A 15,633-nucleotide genomic window follows, 5' to 3' on the forward strand; every position below is an offset into this window, starting at 1 on the left:
TATAATTATATATAATTAAAAAATCAGATCGAATAGAGTTTACTTAAAACTCAAATCTGATTTTCTCTTAATAATATCTGATCTGACCTGAAACTTAAATTTTTTTTTTTTTAAATTACCTTATATAATCGAGTTTGAATGAATTAAAATTTATCATATGCCAACCCTAGTTGGCACAAGGTCTGATAAGATATTTTGGGAAATTGTGTGGTAGTAAAATAAAATGCTTGCCTATTTGTCACTACAGTGCATCACTTGCCTTTTCCCACATTTTTAAAATTTAGAAATAAAATCTAGATTTGAGAAATTTTTAGCTTTTTTATTTTATTTCTATAAACATTGGAAGCACCATTGAAAACAGTTTGTGCTAATGATACTTCGTTTAAAAAAATTATCGATTTCCAAATTCAATAAAGAAATAGAATTACATGCATGGTTTAGCAGTAAAACTTAAAAGAGCACAGGGAAGGAGCAGAAAGAAAATAGGAGCTAAATTGAAAAGAATTCTTTTTTTTTTTTTTTTTTGCCTGCTGTATTCAATCAAGAATCAATCTTACAGCTTGCAGAATTTGCATGTTAATGTCAATCAAAGAAGAAATACAGAAACCAGATTACTTAGCTCTCACAGTCAAGCTTAAATTAAAAATTGAAGGGTAAAGTAGATGATCAAATCCCTGAACCTCACATCTGAAAGACTCTAAACAAGAGAGAAACTAAACTAAGAATAATGACATGACAGAGCTACAAGGTACAAAATGAGACAACATTTATAACCTCATGAGAGGTTTTCTCAATAACAACCTTTCTATCTTCCATAAGGATGGTATCGACCACTACCCGCACCACTATATCCCCCTCGACTTCCATAGAAAGAACTTCCACCACCAGCAGCACCACCTCCATAGCCACTGCCAAGGCCGGTACCATAGCTACTACCATAGCCACCAGCACCATATCCCCCATAAAATTCACCAGGGCCTCCGTAGCCACCTCCTACGTCATAGCCTCGGTTAAAATTTCCTCCATAACGACCCGAGTATCCAAGGGAGGGCTCTCCCCTGTAAGGCCCCATACCACCACCACCATAACCTCCATACCCACCAAATTCACCACCCCCATATGCCCCATAACCACCAGCTCGACCCCCATAAGCCCCACCTGATCTATAACCACCACTACCAAATCCACCATCTCCATATCTACCATACGCATCTCCAAATCCACCACCATATGCAGTCCTAGAATCATTGTATCGTTTGGATGGAGGTGGGGGTGGGTTTGGTTTCTTTGGCTCTGCCCTTTTGATCTCCACCTACAAGTAAAGAGAAATATCATGAGACTCATTTAGACCCTTCTATTTTTCATCAAAAAGGACCATTGTAGTACTATTAAACAAGCAAAGCAACAGAGGAATCCTGAGAAGCATTTTTTTAACATCTAAAAGTAAAGACCATCAAGCAAAATGGTACACAACAATGGAAATGCTGTCACTTGATAACAGCTCCAGAAAAAATGATAGCCCGAAAAATAGGTACCAGTGGTATTTCAAAAAAGTACCTTCATTACGAGGACTTTTTATGTTAATATTATCAAAAAGAAAAAAGTTATTTGATTAACATGTATGTCTCATTTATTCAAGGTCCATAAAGGGTCAGTTATGACAACAGCATTGTTAGAAGAAAATATAGATAAATCTACTCAATTTAATGGGCAATCTACATACCTGAGCTCCAGCAAAGTCAATCTTGTTTCCCTTGTCCAAGAGATCATCAACATCTTGCTCCGTTTCAAAAGTGATAAATCCAAAACCACGAGAACGATTGGTGGCATGATCCCGCATGATTTGCTGTTCTTTGACTTCTCCATATTGTGAAAAGAAGTCCTTGAACTCATCTGCCCATTTGCACCAAATAGATTAACACTTACAACAACATCAATGATGAATCAAGACCATTTTGGTCAAATGCCCTAAAAAATCACCGTTATAATTTAAAAGAAGAAAAAGATAGGTATCACCTTCTGATACAATTGAAGGGATTCCACCAACAAAAATCTTCCTAGTCTTGAAATCCTTACTTCCTGCCGCTCCTTTTGGTATTGTTCTCTTAATCTCTACCTAGAAGGCCAAAAATCAAGACAAAGAACAGTACATCAAGTCAATAACTAAAGTAGTGTGCAATGGACTACAGTAAAGAAATGAACAATCAACTTAACATTAAGACTAAAGCTGATTCTTACTTGCTTCCCGTTAATAATATGAGTGTCCTCAATAACTTTATCAACTACAGAAGACTCTGCATAAGTCACAAACCCGAACCCACGAGGCTGTCCCGTTTTTCGGTCCTTCATTATCACAGAATCCGTAATTTCACCATATTTACCGAAATGCTCAAGAAATTGTGCTGCATAAAATAAATAAAGCACCAAATGGTTATGGAGACTACGGGTGAGGCCACCATTTCATGCTAATATTCAAGACATTAAGAAAAATCTCTACCAAGCTAAAGAACTAACCAGAATTTGTCTCTCTCGCTAAACCTCCTACAAATATTTTGCTGCAAAATATTGAATACAATCATAAATCACTTCCAAAGTATACATACTAAAAGTGACCCTTTCAAAGGAACAAATACCTAAATATATCAAAATAATCCTACAAAAATTGAAGTCTTAAAAAAAAAAAACCCTAATATCTCTTCTTTCCTTTTTATCATATTTTCCCAACGACATACAATATCAAACTTTGCATAAAATTTGAAGAAAAGCCTCAAGTGCCTTTATTTTCTATCATTTTTCCAGGAAACAAACAGAGCAAATCTAAAAAATATATATAAAAAACGACACTTTCTAGTTTTCAGTCAAATTTCGTTTTACTAGTCATTAAGTAATGGATAATCCAAAATCTCAAGACTTTCCTTCACTTTCCCTACAGTTTTTAAGGAAACGAATAGAAAAAAGGAAAAGAAATTTACCCAGGACTGGCTCCATCTCCCGTGAGAGGGTGAGACTTGTCATCATCGGGATGGCCAGATGATCTGAAATCGTTGGTTTCGCTGTCAAGAATTGCTTCACCGTCTCGAGGGTCCATTGGCAGAGTCGAAATTTGGGAGAGACGAAAAGGAAGAAACTTTAGCCCTAAAATTATTTGCTTTGTAGTTTCAACTTTGAACCTTTGAACCTTTGAAACGAAAGGAAAGCCCTAAAAATTACAAATAAAACCCTTGAAATAGAAAGCACCAACAGTTGTTATTGGCTAAACAAAGAAAGTTATTAATGCAAGAAATTTATCTATTTTCTGGGGACAATTTTTAATTTTTTTTTCTTGGAAGTTGTTTTAAACAAAGAATATATAATAATTAAAATCAATTTAATTAAATCTGTAAATAATCTAACTTCAATGGTAGCATTGGAAATTTAATTTTAGTTATAAAAATGTGAAAATTCATTTTTTTAAACACTTAAAATTTTAAATATATAAAAAAAAATTGAACAAACATTTATTAATTGATTTTGATGAGATTGTATTGAACAACAAAACTTTAGCATAGTCAATGTAATTTTTTAAGAGACTAACACATATTTTAAATTTTTTTTTAGGATACATTCAATAAAATTGAAACAATATAAAAAAGCTTAGCATGATCCTTGCACAAATTAAGAAATAATTTAAAATTTTTTTGCACAAAAAATGTATAAATTTTTGTGTAGATATTGATGATGTAATTGTCAAAATATAATTATTTCAAATAATTAATAGAAAATTAATAAATTATTATTAGAAGTAAACTATAAGATCAAAATGTTAATTTGTTTTAAATTGTAATTTAAAAAAGTCAGTTCATAACAGTTTTTATGGATAAGAATTACATATTTTTTTATAAAATTTAATTTTTATATTTTAACTCATTTTATTTTTTATTATTGTAGAAAAGCAAAAAAAAAAAAAAGCTTATATATCATAAAAAAAATGGGCCGGTTAATCAGCAAAAAGTAAAAAAAAAAAAAGGCTAGACGGGCCGAAAACAACCCTCCTGGAATCACTCTCCTCCGATCCGATCCATTTCTCTTCCAAGCTCGAAGATTTCCATTTCTTCCATTCCTCGGCGGCCCTTCCAAGCTCCGCTCCCTCATTTTAGCTCTTCACAGTTCATACTGAGAAGATTGCTAGTGTAATCTCTCAGTTTCAACGTCTAATTTTAATCACCAAATCAAAGCTCTCCAACCATGTCCGAAACTAAAGAGAAAAGCGAGACCGACGAAAAACTGAAGCCCAGAGTAAAGCCAATCGTTCGCCTCGGGTCTTCCTCACTCTCACGGCTTTCTCATCAGGTAAATTTAATCTATTTTCCAATTTATGTAATTTTAATCTTTTTTTTTTGTTTCATTTTTGTTTTAAATCAGTTATTATTAATGGTTTGTCGTTTTGAATCTTTTGATGTTTATTTCAGTGTCGTTTGCTGCAGTGCTGGGGTTTTGCCATTACATGATGATCGTACGTATTTAATGTAAAATATTAAATTTTGTATATTATATTTTATATAAAAATTATATATTTTAATTTATATTAACATAAAAATATAAAATAATTTTTTATAATTTTATTAAATTTATATATAATTATTATTAAAATTTTAAATCGGACTACTTTATATTTATGTGAGGTGATTATGTTATGTTTCAGATTAACACTAGTTTCTTACCTGTTATTGTTAAAAACACTTACATTTCCGAAAATGTCCTCATGCCAGGTTCCCTCTCCATTTTCCTTGCTTTCTGTTTCAGTTTAAACAATTTAGCTGTATTGAAGTGAAGTTGAGTGAACTTAACTGTTTAGTTGGATGCAAAAATGACAAAATGGAATGGTTCGATGCATCCACGGAAAGAAAAAGCTGATATAAGTCCATCTTTTATATCATGACAGTGTTTTATTTTGTTGGCTCTGTGTTCTTTATGTTTGATTTGTGGCTTTAACTGTAGGCTTTGCATACTCAATATTTTCCTTGCTCACTCAAGTTACATGGCTTAGCTAGAGATATTATGTAGCTTGTTGCTGATTCATGATGTGGAGAATATGCAGCAGTTGGTGCTTTGTTAAGAGATTATCAGACTCCTAAATTTAGCAGCCTGAGTACTCTAAATGCTTAGATGTGTCCAGATATTAATAAGCTTTATGAGTTGAAAGTTAAGTCTATTGCTGGAAGTAAATTCTCCAATAGTTTTAGATCTGCTGGGACTATGGCGGCTGCTCTGGTCCAGAAGGTCAGAGATCAAAGTGAACAATTTGAAGACACTATCAGCATTTATGCTTAGGCATCTAACGGACAGATGCCAAATTTGGACCTCATCAATGTTGTAAATTATTTGGGGGTGCAAAGAGGCAAGGTTTGCATGTAAAGGTGGATAAATTGTGGTCCCTTCTTAACTCCAGTTGGCTCAAAATTTTGGGTGAAATCTTTGAATCTCTGGGAAAAGTAGCTAAAAGCTTAAATCCTGAATGGAAATTTGGCATCCCTGCAACAGAGTATATTGAAGGCACTGCTACACTTGCAAGTTCATTGTATTATCAGGTAGAATACTGTTCTTATTTGGTTTTCTCTGATTTTATCCATTGTTTTCCTTATTTTTGGTTCATATTTGTCACAATTCTACTTCCAATTTTATCAAATGGATGAAGGAAAATTTAAGGAATTGCAAATTTGTGTTTGTCTTTGTTCATTGAGCAGATGTTTACTTTCTCTCTCTATCCATATATTGCTTTTGTTTTGTTAGGCTCTAGGTGTACCAAAAGACCCACATGGTGCTTTCCGTGACTACCAAGTTGATGTAGTCACATTAGAGATTTTATGTAAATTTTCATCAGATAGAAGTCTGGCGCAATGACATTCTTCCAAGAGGTGGCCGGTAAGTGTTCTTTCCCATTGCTTTCCATTTCCATTTATTATTGTAGTTCTCATCAGTAAGTAGTTTTCAATAGAGGTTATCCAGAAATTTTGAACTCCAAGTGATGCGAATGATTGTAGTTAAGAAATTCTATAGACTGGTCTTTGCCTCTAGTTAGGTTTCAGAATTTGTAGATCATTATATATAACTTTGTTTTTAACTTTTGTTTTTCTGAAGAATTTCATGTTGCTTGGTGCAGGTTGATTGAAGGAGCTATACGATCAGTAAATAACCTCCTTGAGAAGTTTCACCAATCATTTTTCTTATACCTTTTAACATCTCCTAGTTAGTTTGTGTCAGTAGGGTTTACATGATTGCATTTGCAATTCTCATGGCACCACTTCCAATGGTAATGGCTTCTCTCTATGTTGATGCAAGTAGTTTGGGCAACTGTTCAAAAAGTGATAACTCCACAACATCTGCAATCACTAATACTGATGAGCATGCTATCACTATCAGATCATGGAGTTGTCTTAATTCGGCAAATTAGTTTCTGCTGTTCGCTTATGGGGTGCTATTGTTTCATTACTTCAATGTTTCATCTGCCAAATACCTGATTGCTGCCCAACAGCCAGCTTCATGATCTGGGTTTTGCTTTCAATGCTCAGCCTTCTCACCCTGTACTCAGTTCTAGCTTCTCCTTTATCTTGTGCTAGAGCATCTCACGAAAAAGAATGGGCTCTTGTGAAATCGGTAACTATCTCATCAGTGTTCATTGGTTTGGGGCTTATGTCAGTTATTAATTTTGCTACCGCAGAAATTGGTGCTTTATTGATGGTCCCAATGTGTTTGTTGGCTCGACCTTTAAAGCTTGATATTAGAGCTGGTAGTTTGAGAAGTTCTTCGAGGATAATTTGCAATCTGTTTTTAGGGCTTATTGCTTTTCCTCCAGCTGCTTTTTTTCTGTTGAAAGGGATGCTTGACGATTTTGGTAGTCTCAATGTTGGTGACTTCTGGATGTGGATTGAGTCTATTTCGGCATGAAGCAGTGCTACATATCTATTCATTGGTATGATACACTTGCCATGCCGGGTATTATGCATGCACATTTTGCTTCATACTTGTTGACACGCCTTAATTCTGTTCAGACTTGCAAATTGAAGATCAAGAGCATTTTAGTTCAATGTTTGCCTTCTTACCTAACTGCAAACTTTAATGAAAAAAAGGTACTTAATCCGGAGAACACAAGGGATTGTTGTCTGTCAAAGCCACACAATGTTCTGGAACTTGGACGTTATGAGTCTGATTTTGGAGTTAGCCGGTTGGCTGGCAGGATTACAATGAGATTTGACATACTTGTTATTGGTCTTTTAATAAATGGTGGTATGATTTGCTTTTGTGCTGAACTGATCCAAACTTCCTCTCGCAGCTACAGTCTGGGCGTGCAAATAAGCTCAAGTGGCGCATCAACGTAGAGGTACACATAGGTTTCCAAGGAGGAAGCATCTGTACATGCAAATTGCCCTTTTTAGGTGCATACTCTTCCACACACAAATTAATATTTGTATGCATGCATGCACGTATGTGATTCCAGGATAATACATGTATTTGTATCGTGTAAAATACTGATAATTTGTGTATTTATATTGTGTTTTATACAAAAGTTACATACATATACGTTTTTTATTTTGTTAAATTTGTATAATTTTTATTAAAATTTTAAATCATGTTATCTTTTTTTTATATTATTTTTATGTTGTGTCATTTGTCATATTTTAGATTGCTAGGTATTCGAAGCATGAAATTTCTATGAAAAAAGAAGATGGGTCATGAAAGAGAAATTAGGCAAGATTTTATTGTATGATATTGGCTAATGTTAAAAAAAGAAAATGATAACTAGATACCTTGTTGACCACTGTGGTTTGGATTGAAAACCCAGCGGACCCACTGATTTAGCCCATAACATTGGCAGCCGCCTTAAACACTACCCAGATTCGTATCAGGATAAAAGGCCCAGCCGCCCCGGGCTAAATTCTTTAATCTTTTGGCGGGAAAAAAACCCGAAAATTTGTACATTAAGTCAATTTTCCCGCCAAACAAAAACTCCGGGCTGACCCCAACGGAAGGGACAAAACAAAAGGAAATCAAAACCGCGTCAAACCGTAAAAGAAAGTTGACAATTGGTCTGTCAAATAACAAGGATACTACTGCTGTCAACAATAATTTATTTTGTTTTTGTATGGCTTTTAGAATCTTCTTTGTTCTTAGGATTCCTAGGTCTGCCCATGTATACATGTCTACCCTATAACACTTTTTTTACATTGGATTCTACCTTTTTTCTAAACTTTTTTCCGGACCACTCTTCTTCTCTTTCTACATTAATTTTCAAAATCTTGTAAAGTGTGTAAAGGAGTCAGTAATTTGCAATTAAAGTCAATAGGGTTAAAGTTATTTTTACGGGGATTTTTTTTTTCAGTTGGGAAAAAAAACATAGATTTTATCTGTAAGATTCAATGATAAAAGCTAGGAAAAAAGTTACCTAAAATTCTATAAATAAAATTTGTGAAATCTTTTATTAAAAATGAGTAGATAAAAATTAAAATTAAAAATTAAAATTAATAGATTAAAAATTTTCATTATATAAATTTTAAAAATTTTTTTAATAAATTTTGATATATTTATTAAATAAATATTTTAAATAAAAATATTCATAAATTTTTTATCATTAAATAAATATTAATCAAATTTAAATTATAAATAATTTTTTTAATAATTTTTTTTACATATAATTGATCTTTATATTGAATTTTATAAATTTGTCAATTTGAATTTTTTATTAAAATTTTTATTTACTAATTTCTAATAAAAAATTTTACAAACTTTAACCATGAAATTTCTTATAAATTTTTAATTATAAAATTTTATGTAAGTCTTTTTATGATAAAATCATGCAACGATATTAAAAAAATATTTTTCATTTGCCATTCAAATGAATTATAAGTCTTTGAACCACACAAATTAGTAGGTCAAATTGGTTGAAAAAAATTAATGATTCCCTAGCTAACTAAACTTCGTCCTTTTATAAAGGATAACGATTTTTTTTTCCTTCCCTTTTTGTATTCCCACAATATATTCTTTTGTTTAGTACTTTTCTTTTAGTCCACAAGGTTTGCAACTCTCATATTTTAGCCATGGTTTATTATATAAAGAAAAACAAGATTCTTATTTACTTGTAGAATTTCATTGGACATAACTATGAAACATGTTTGGAACAATAATCTTGTGGGAGAAAGTGATGCCCAATGATTTTGAGTATTTCAACTTGCTACTTATTGTATTCAATGGAACAATAATTCTCCAACTAGTGCTAAACAATTCCAAGTTAAAAGAGAAACACACATAGAATTAGTGTGCCCTAGGTTTGATATTAACTAAACCCTTTCAAACTTGAAGAGCTAAGTTTGAAGAAAGATAGTCCTTGGATTTATATCCCTATCCCAATATTAATTTATAGTTTTAGCATTAATAAACACCGTTATATGGTGACAAATACTTTATTTATTCAGGTGAATTTGGTCAATCTAGCTCTTTTATTTGAGGTCATAATTATGGCAGTTTGGTTGATGGATCATGAAATAGAAGATATTAAATTGAGTAATAAATTGAAACTAAAAATACTAATCTTAATGTCTTAATTAGGGGTGTGCATAATTTGATTTTAACCGAATTAATCAACTGAATCGATTTAATTCAATTAATCAGTCGGTCATCGAATCAATTTTGATCGATTAACAAAAATAATTTTAAAAAAATTTTGATTTTTGATTAATTCGGTTCAAAAATCGAATTAACCAAAAATTTAACCGAAATATAACGTAATCCAAATATAAAATAAAAAATACGTGAAATAAATAATTTAATTTTATAACTTATTAAAATTTTTAATATAATATTTTGATATTTGAATATTTTGTTAGATATTTTTATTTAATTTGTTTAAAATATGAGAAATTTAAGAGTTTAAAATATAATTTAACTTAAATATATTTATTATTCAGTTAATCAAAAAATTAATTGAACTGATCGAATTAAATTTAATTAATTAAATAATATAATATAATATAATTCGATTCAAAATTAACTAAATTAACCGAATGAACACTTCTAATTTTTATCAAGTTTGGTTTGTGTGTATTTGGTCCCCACAGGCAAGAAAATTTGGTGAGAAGGATTGGAGAAGGATTGGAAGCCGGACAAGCAGAAGTCATTCACCTGGATCTTAGCTAGCTTTAATTAAGTGATAAATGAGTCCATTTGAGATGAACAATATGAGACAGGAGCAGTTATTTTCATTACTCAAACAATTCCTTATTCTTTTGTATTAAACCGCCCTTTCTTTAAACTATAGCAAGGCAAAAAAAAAAAAAAAATTCCACTTTTCTTTTGAATTTTGGATTGTCATAAAGAACAAAAGGACAGCCTTAGAAAACCTTGGATTCTACAGCTGATTAAAGATTTAAGTGAATTTTTTGTGTGAAAGAGCAGTTGAGTTCACAGGTGTTAAAGTGTATGTACACAGCACGAGGAAATAGAGTTAGGCTATGTTTGGATTTTATTACATTTTTAATATGATACGATTGAATTATAAGTTGAATTTAAATATTAATTTTATTAAAATTTATTTAATATAAATTTTTTATTTAAAAATTTTTTTAATTATAATTATAATAATTTATTTTTATAATTATTATTATTATTTTTAATTAATTGTCCATCCAAATAGAATCATGCCAGATAAAATCTGTTGCTTCCTATGTCTGGACAACTGGAAAAGCCGTAAGTAATTAATTAAAAGAAACCTAGTTCAGACAAGCTAAGTTCATATGATATTTATTTACACAGTCAGGGTGAAAACTGTAGTGTTAGAATCTGACAAAGTTAATACCTTAAAATTTTTTTGCAAGCTTTACTTCATAAAGGCAGCTAATCCCTAGAAAAACCTTTGTTTAATATGCAAAGAAAACCCTTGATCATGGAGGCAAATCCGAGTCCCCGCTCCGTTATAATCTTTTAGACAAATCCCTTGACCATTCACAGGATATCCTGTCTACTCCATTTGTAAACAAATATAGATGATTTTTTATTATCAAGAGTAGGGTAGATTGTCCTATTTTCGACGTTAACGGAACTCGTCAATTCATAAAAAATATTTATGTATTATTTTTAAAAAAATTTTTAAATTTATAAATCATTTATAATAAAAAATTATAAAAATTTAAATTTAAATATTTTACATTCAAATCTTAAACCTTAATTATATTCGTCAACTTTATTAGCAATATAAATTTTTTTTTATTGTAAGATAAGCATTACTGAAAATCTTATCCACCATTTACACATCAGCTTTGAAATAATAAAACCCTAAGTTCACAAGCTGCACCAGCCATCAAGTGCTTTGAAAAATACTGACACCCTCTTCAAGTCCTGCATTGGATTCCATGGTGTTTTTCTTTTTTTTTTTTTTAACTCGTCCAAAACTGGAAAGCACAAATTTTCAATGGTAAACATTAGAAATATAGTCAACCAAGTTGAAAACCTAATGGTCTAAAGATTTATGCCTTTGCTATACCATGGAGACAAAGACTTCATTAGCTGGAAATATATAAATTTAAAGTTTCAATATTATTTTTGTAGACTGATATAATCAAGGCCTAAAGAGCTAAAAGAGCTTCTCGTTGTCAAAAAAACAAAAACCCCACATTGGATTCTAATCTACCACTCAATATTACTTTGTCCTTTTATAGTCAGAGAAAGCAGCAACTTGGGTTTTGCCATGGAGTTCAAAGGAAGGAGTGGTGGGTCAGGTTAAGTGGGGCATTTAGGAAGGAAGATTAAAGATGATTTTGACTATATCTAGAATTTTAAATATGATATATTAATATAACACAAAAATTAGATGATTTAAAATTTTAATAAAAATTATAAATAAATTTAATAAAATTAAAAAAATATATTTTATATTAATATGAATTATAAAATATAATAAAAATATATAAATTATTAATATATTACATTACACGAATATATAAATTATCATATTTAATTTTAACATAACATAAAAGATTAGGAAAATAGAGGGATTGGTCACAGTCGATCTCAAAATTATTTATGGTTGAAACATTAGTGCAGCATTGTTCTCAGCCATGTAAAAGATTTACTTTACAATATGTTGAGAGCTTTTGGATTTGGGTATGCTACAAAACCCTATGAACTAGTCTACACGTGTGTATATTTGTGTGGAGTCACAAAAAGAGAGTTGAAAGAAAATTGAAAGAAGTGCTAGATTGAAACAAGGATCCCTTGACATTAATTTACTGCAAATATCTCTGTCAATCATTTACTGAGAGAGCCTGCCCTGAGCAGAAAATATAGCAAAGAATTTGATGGACCAAAAACTAGAGCAGTTTGTGATGAATTTTGTAGGCAACTGTGGTCACTGGTCAGTGGCTGAACCTGCAAAAACTAGTACAAGATTCTCTAGCTAAACTTGAATCACCAAACCAAAACCTCCAATAATTTTAACCAAAAAACAAAACTTTTCATTTGAATATTACCATCAATCTTGTAATCTTCAAGCTTCAATTCAAGCATCTAAAACAGTACAAGAAGCTACATAATCCAAACCATTCCAGTACAAGCCATTACAAGCACCAAGTCAGAGATAGAGTATGAAGGATGAACTACTAGCCAGTAGTATTATCAAAAGAAAAAAAAAAAAAAACTTCAACTGAACTGAACTAAACTAAACTACACTATTCATTTGCTAAAAATATCATATGTTTGTACACCTTCAACTCCTCTCCACTATTTTGGCTTAGAGAAAGAGTTACTAATGCAAAAAGACCCATAAAAAAGCACAACAAAACCTCCTAACCTAAAACTCAAACTTTTACTCTAACAAGAACTAATTTCAAACTCAATTTGCTCTCTCAACATGGGGCTTGAATACTGTTTCCAAATCAGGAGGAGTGAAGAACTCCCTAACTCCATTATAGTGACATCTTAAGGGAGGCCTACGCTTTATTGGAGCTGGAGGACAAGGTAATTTGCTTGGTATTCTTGCTTCTTTTGAAGTTGGAGTTGTTGAACAAGCTTCATCTTCATCTTCTTCACTTTCTTTTCCTCTTGGTTTCGTGTTTATTGGCTTCAACGAAGTTCTTATGAGGATTCCGGCTATCACCCATTTCTTCCCTTCAGAGTCTAATACTCCATCTACTTGTGGTTTTTTGGAGAACCCCATTTGTAATCAGAACAGAATAAGGGGTTTCGAAGCAAAATCAAAACAACCCAAGTGAGAAAATGGTTAGTTTTTTATGAGAATGGCTCAAAACAGAACAAAAACAGATCAATCCAAGTGAAAGTAAGCAGAGCCAGAGCATGGAAAACTGTTGCCTTTGGCTAAAATCAGCCAGAAAATGAAAACAAAGAAGAGAAAAAGATGAGATTTTTTTTACCAAAGGAATCAAAACACACGAAGAAACAGAGAGAGAATGGAATAAAAGAAAAGGAGAGAGTTTTGAATGAGGGGAAAAGAGAGTTTTTGAGGGAAAAATAAGAAAGAGAAGCTGTTCTTTTAAGAGACAAAGGTGGCTGCCCGGAAGTTTACGGGCAGGAAAACCGAGTAAACAAAAATTTTTTGGCGCCTTTAATTTGGTAGTCTAATGAGCAACGGCTTTTTTTCCCGCCAAGATTTGTTCTAGTTTCCGATTTTGCACTTTGTTTTAACATTATTGATTTTTAGGAGGGCACAATCCTCTTTACTCCTTTCTTCTTAATTCATTTCAATAATTCTCTTTACATTATACTATTAATATCGTAAAAAAAAATGCTATCAAATTTTATTCAATTTCGAACATTATAATAAAATATTTCATATTTTACAAATGTAAGATCATATATTTGATATTAACATAAATAAAAAATTATCGATATAATTCGAATTTAATATCACTTATGTCAAGAAGATCGGGTTTTAAAACAAATAGCCAAATGAACAAAATTTGGAGGGTGTTGAATGTTTGTTGTGGAAACAATACAAAGACAAAAGGAAGGTTCTAAGTTGTCACATATTTCATATTTATGGTATATGAAGCATGCATGCTCACAAAAATGACGACTTTGGCTTGGTCCCTCTTGCCCTTTGGTGGTCAGGGATGGCACTTGGCCAATGGACGGCATCGCCATCCCCAGCCCCAGCCACAGCGTGCCTTGACCATCTATCCAAAAACAAACAAGTTAGCTGACATGGCTCCATCTACATCTTCAGACAGGTAGCCACACCCCATATTCTTTGAGGTTGTAATCACATGCTTGTCTTCTCATTTGGGTCCCCTATTTGATTTTCATTAATAATTTTAGGCTTTTTGTTAGAACCATCCACCTATTAGTCAACGGTAATTTAGTTAATTTAGTTGAGTTAACGTGTTGAGCCAACTTTAATTTTTAAGCTTCACATAAGCTCAATTATTTTAGTTGATTATCTAATACTACATGAAAATATTAATTTATAACTATTCGATTGAGTTATTGATTATCAACTCGACTTGGACTAATAACATTAAATCTAACCTTATTACTTTGAGCTCGAGTTACTTAGGTCCAAAATCTCCATCGCATAGATATAAGTATCTCTTTTTAGATGCCATTAAACTAATTAAAGCACCTATTTTTATATCTACATTTTACTTTTGTCTTCTTCTCATTCTTTGATTGATATTTGAACGTCGGAACACAAACATCGGATAAACTTCTAACCTTTATCATTGAATGACCTCCTTCACTTGTGTGTTCAGATATTTACCCCCACAGGCAGCTTGACACCAACACTTTTATTTTCCAAGATTATTAGCCATTGTTTTTGGACAAGTTCAAATTAAAGAGACAATGTCATAAAAGGTTTGTTCCATTTTCATTCATATACCATTTTGGTTCAAAATTGGGTTAAAACCAAAGCCCTTTTATCAAGGGTTTGGACAAATGAGATATGGAAGCCGAAGACCAAAGAGCAGTTCACATCAAGTTGGACCCAAGAAAGAGCCGTCCATTATCTATGGTCCTTGAACAGTGACATGGCCAACCAAGTTCATGGTTTGCCCAGAATTCATATTGGTGGATAAAACCAGCCAATGTGCAACAAAACATGAGCAAAACAACACACTCTTCGTGACAAGAAAAAAAAAAACTTAAAATCAGATGATTAAACGTGTAATTTATCATAAAAATATGGATTCATGATCCTATCTCCTTTGCAATAATAATGAAGTTCAAAAAATTTCTCAATTATTTTGTTAATTATTTTTATTACGTAAAAAACTTTATATTAGCTCAAAAGGCAAAACCCAAGTTGGTGGTATCTTTGTTTATCCACATTGGGGGCGGGGAGACAAAGACAATAATTTTATGTTTGATCTGTTTGTTAACTTTAACACATATTTATTTGAAAATTCAAATAGTGACATGTATGAAACAATTATACACAGATAATTTAAAACTCGATCTACTTGTAAACTGCCAGCTAGGAATTCTCTTTAATCAAATGGGAAGCCGATGTGACTATCGAAAAGTCCTGTATTTCACTAATTTTTTTTCTTTTTTAAGAGTTTTTATTGTGATAACAGAACAAAATATCGTAATTATTAAATTTTAAATTTTAAATTTATTAAATATTATATTTTTAAAATAATTGAATAAATT

General features: G+C 31.7%; 2 protein-coding genes and 1 pseudogene across 4 annotated transcripts; 1 reads left to right on the forward strand and 2 right to left on the reverse strand.

Moving 5' to 3' along the window:
• Window positions 1-494: 494 nt before the first annotated feature.
• On the reverse strand, window positions 495-3,195 carry LOC111316621 (heterogeneous nuclear ribonucleoprotein 1-like). 2 transcript variants are annotated; one of them, XM_022918644.2, is made up of 6 exons: window positions 2,973-3,195; window positions 2,515-2,555; window positions 2,239-2,402; window positions 2,017-2,116; window positions 1,724-1,893; window positions 495-1,312 (listed from the first exon to the last, which is right to left on the reverse strand). In XM_022918644.2, the coding sequence occupies exons 1-6, from the start codon at window positions 3,086-3,088 to the stop codon at window positions 806-808; spliced, it is 1,098 nt and encodes a 365-aa protein (XP_022774379.2). In that variant the 5' UTR covers window positions 3,089-3,195; the 3' UTR covers window positions 495-805. The 2 variants fall into 2 exon arrangements, with proteins under 2 accessions (XP_022774379.2, XP_022774380.2); XM_022918645.2 differs by lacking the exon at window positions 2,515-2,555 and having other exon boundaries at window positions 2,973-3,174.
• Window positions 3,196-4,958: 1,763 nt separating this feature from the next.
• On the forward strand, window positions 4,959-7,623 carry LOC111317329 (uncharacterized; annotated as a pseudogene). Its single transcript, XR_016333424.1, has 3 exons — window positions 4,959-5,567; window positions 5,770-5,901; window positions 6,140-7,623. The product of XR_016333424.1 is annotated as an uncharacterized LOC111317329 (transcript).
• A 4,692-nt stretch (window positions 7,624-12,315) lies between these two features.
• On the reverse strand, window positions 12,316-13,514 carry LOC111315916 (cyclin-dependent protein kinase inhibitor SMR6-like). Its single transcript, XM_022917939.2, has one exon. The coding sequence runs from the start codon at window positions 13,178-13,180 to the stop codon at window positions 12,857-12,859; it is 324 nt and encodes a 107-aa protein (XP_022773674.1). The 5' UTR covers window positions 13,181-13,514; the 3' UTR covers window positions 12,316-12,856.
• Between the last annotated feature and the right edge of the window lie 2,119 nt (window positions 13,515-15,633).

This window comes from Durio zibethinus, chromosome 24, assembly GCF_047325235.1.
Source record: "Durio zibethinus cultivar Kanyao isolate XHJ-2024 chromosome 24, ASM4732523v1, whole genome shotgun sequence".
Classification (NCBI taxonomy): domain Eukaryota; kingdom Viridiplantae; phylum Streptophyta; class Magnoliopsida; order Malvales; family Malvaceae; genus Durio; species Durio zibethinus.